Here is a 3,058-nt window from a genome sequence, read left to right as displayed (position 1 = left end):
CCAGTGTCCATAAATAGCAAACCAAATCAAACTTTTAGGGAGCACAATGGGAAACATGACAGCAGAGGAGATGGTAAGGTCTTGTCACTAAACTGGCAATGTGCTACGGTTAGAAAATTTAATAGTTACCTTTTTTTTCCATCTACAGACAGCCTAGCTAAAGACAATTCAAATTGTCTTAAATTCATAAAAATAACTTTCTATGTCTAATTAGCTTACCAATGACTTAAATATTATATAAAGAAAATCTACATAATAACTGCATATCCTTCCAGATGCAGCCACCACTGGAGAATGAGTCCAGTGTCTTAGTATTTACACTCTCTGGTCTGAATGTAACAATGGAAAACAGATTTGTCTTTTTTTCTTTCACTGCACTGTTTTATCCCCTTACGGTGTTTTGTAATGTAACTGTCATTTTCACCATCATACTACATAAGAAGCTTCATGAGCCGATGTTTGTGTTTATTTGTAATCTCTGCGTAAATGGACTTTTTGGCACTTCTGGATTCTATCCTAAATTCATGTATGATTTATTAGCACATGATCATGTGATTTCTTATACTGGATGTCTGATTCAAATATTTGTAATTTATTCATCTGCTTTGTGTGACTTTTCAACATTAACAGTGATGGCATATGACAGGTGTTTGGCAATATGTAGACCACTTGAGTATCATTCAATAATGACCAATCAGATGTTTTTTAAATGTATCCTTTACTGCTGGCTGGCTCCATTTTTTTGCATGTCTATTCAAATTATTTTATTATCTAGACTCACCTTATGTGGCTCTACTATTGAAAAGTTATTCTGTGAGATTTGGGCAGTTGCAAAACTTTCTTGTTTTTCTACAACTGTAAATAATGTGTTTGGGTACATTATTATTCTTACATATTTTGGACATGCAGTATTCATATTTTGCTCATACATTCACCTGATTAGAAAGTGCAAAAAGTCAATAGAGGGCAGGCACAAATTCATGCAAACATGTGTGCCACATCTGCTTTCATTGATCAATGTGGCTGTTGCTTTGCTGTTTGATGTACTGTACAGCCGTTATGGCTCAAAGAATGTGCATCAAGGTGTGCGTAATTTCTTGGCCATGGAATTCTTACTTGTACCACCTATTTTAAATCCACTTATTTATGGACTAAATCTGACAACAGTACGCCAGATAGTTATGACAATGTTTTTCAAGAAACAAGTGGGAATATCTAAGTGAATATTTAAGAATATTTGAAAAATTTTGAAGATTTATTTAATGGACATTGTTATTTTATTATTGAGAAAATAATGAGACAATAAGTCACAAGAGGTTGCACGTTATAATGATCTCACCATGATTAAGGGGTATTTTTAGGTATGAAATGGGTAACACTTTACAATAATGGTCCGTCATTAATAAGTAACTATGCAGAAAGTAATGCAGGATTAATGAGTAGTAGGCTACTACATTAACACTTCAGCTACTACTATTAACTAATATAGAAACAAGCTTAACTAATCAGTAAGTAATATCGAATTTAGGACTAATATAGTCCCTTATTAGGTAATTAATAATTACTTAATGAGATTGGCATCATTAAGAACTAATAGGTAATTTTGACATTACTAATTAATTCCTAATCACAACATTATAGTGAGTTGTGCTCACTAGTGATGCATTTTATGACTATATTCAGAGTAAAAATGATGACTGATTACGTATCAGACACACGATAATGTTCTTTATAATGTGTCAGTTAGCTAATGGTTATTAATGAGGCTAATCTTATTAAGTAATTGTCGGTTACCTAATAAGGAACTATCTCCTAAATTTGAAATTACTTACTGATTATTTAAAGAGAAACTACCCAGCTAACAATTGTACGTTCCGGGAACGTTAGTTTTTGGTTCCCAGAATGTTCCCAAGAATGTTCCCTTTTGGTTATCCAGGAAATTTTTCTTTCCGTAAGGTGAGGGGAGCGTTTCGGGAACCTACTCGGAACGTTCCCACAAGGTTCTGGTTCCCATAAAGTTCCCAGAACGTTCCCCTAACAGAGGCACGTTTCAGGAACGTTCTGGGAACTTTATGGGTACGTTTTTGGAACGTTGCGGGAACGTTCTATTTACATTAAGAAAACCTTCCTGGGTAACCAATAGGGAACGTTCCTAGAAGGTTCCCAGAACGTTCTCCTAACCTCTACATTCTGATGTCTGTACACTAATAATCAGCCAACAAGCCACTACTTCTACATAGTTTATTGTATACATATTGTATTGTAGTACAACTATAATATTGTTCTTATTGTACATAAGAATCTTATGAACCATGAATTAAATATTTAAAAAAAAAATGACTTGCGGTGAACAAAACTGTGAAACTTCTCCAAAGTCTTCACTTCCCCGTCAGCTGCGAAACAAAAAAAAAAGACACAAGTCAGATGTTCTAGGCCTAATAACTAGAAATTATAGGCCTAAAAAATTCACTGTAGTGCAGTTAAGGATTGTGTGCCGATGGCCAGTGAGTTAACAAAATGTAGCAGCCATAATATATGTGGTATGGTATGGTATGGTATGGTACTATTTGAAAATAATGTATATTGGGACAAGAACAATTTTCCAAAGTGCAAAAAAAATTGGCTATAAATATAGAAAATGACTGATAACTTGCCTATGATAATATCGCACATTTTGAGGTTTTGGAAGGGTAGTTTGCCTTTTTTCCTTTAAGGCTGTAGGCACCCAACACTTCATTTGATGCAACCTTGCGCAATATTTTATAATTAATTACTTAGTTAATTATTTAGTTAATTACTTAGTAATTACTTAGTTAATTACTTAGTAATAAACATTGTAATTACATGTACCAAAATGTAATTAACATGTAACTAAGTTATGGTACACCCTGTACTTACAGATTGTAATTACACACATGCAATAGGCAGCTACTGTTACACATATGTAACAAGCCAAGTCTGTTACATACATGTTACAAACTTGGTACACTGTAATTATGTAAGAAAGTACTTAGTACCACACATGTACCTTAGTTTGAATTAACTCACTAGTTCACAG

The 3,058-nt window shown here is 33.7% G+C and overlaps 1 protein-coding gene across 1 annotated transcript; it reads left to right on the top strand.

Annotated features, from left to right (window-relative positions):
• Positions 1-275: 275 nt before the first annotated feature.
• LOC308693226 (olfactory receptor 2A12-like) lies at positions 276-1,223 on the top strand (the record flags this gene model as incomplete). The annotated part of the gene is made up of 1 exon (XM_081370019.1): positions 276-1,223. One exon carries the CDS (start codon positions 276-278, stop codon positions 1,221-1,223), a length of 948 nt encoding a protein of 315 aa, XP_081226145.1.
• Between the last annotated feature and the right edge of the window lie 1,835 nt (positions 1,224-3,058).

This window comes from Scardinius erythrophthalmus, assembly GCF_964197995.2.
Source record: "Scardinius erythrophthalmus genome assembly, chromosome: 7".
Classification (NCBI taxonomy): Eukaryota; Metazoa; Chordata; class Actinopteri; order Cypriniformes; family Leuciscidae; genus Scardinius; species Scardinius erythrophthalmus.
Note: the sequence above shows the minus strand (reverse complement) of the source record. Positions and strands in the feature narration are given on the sequence as shown.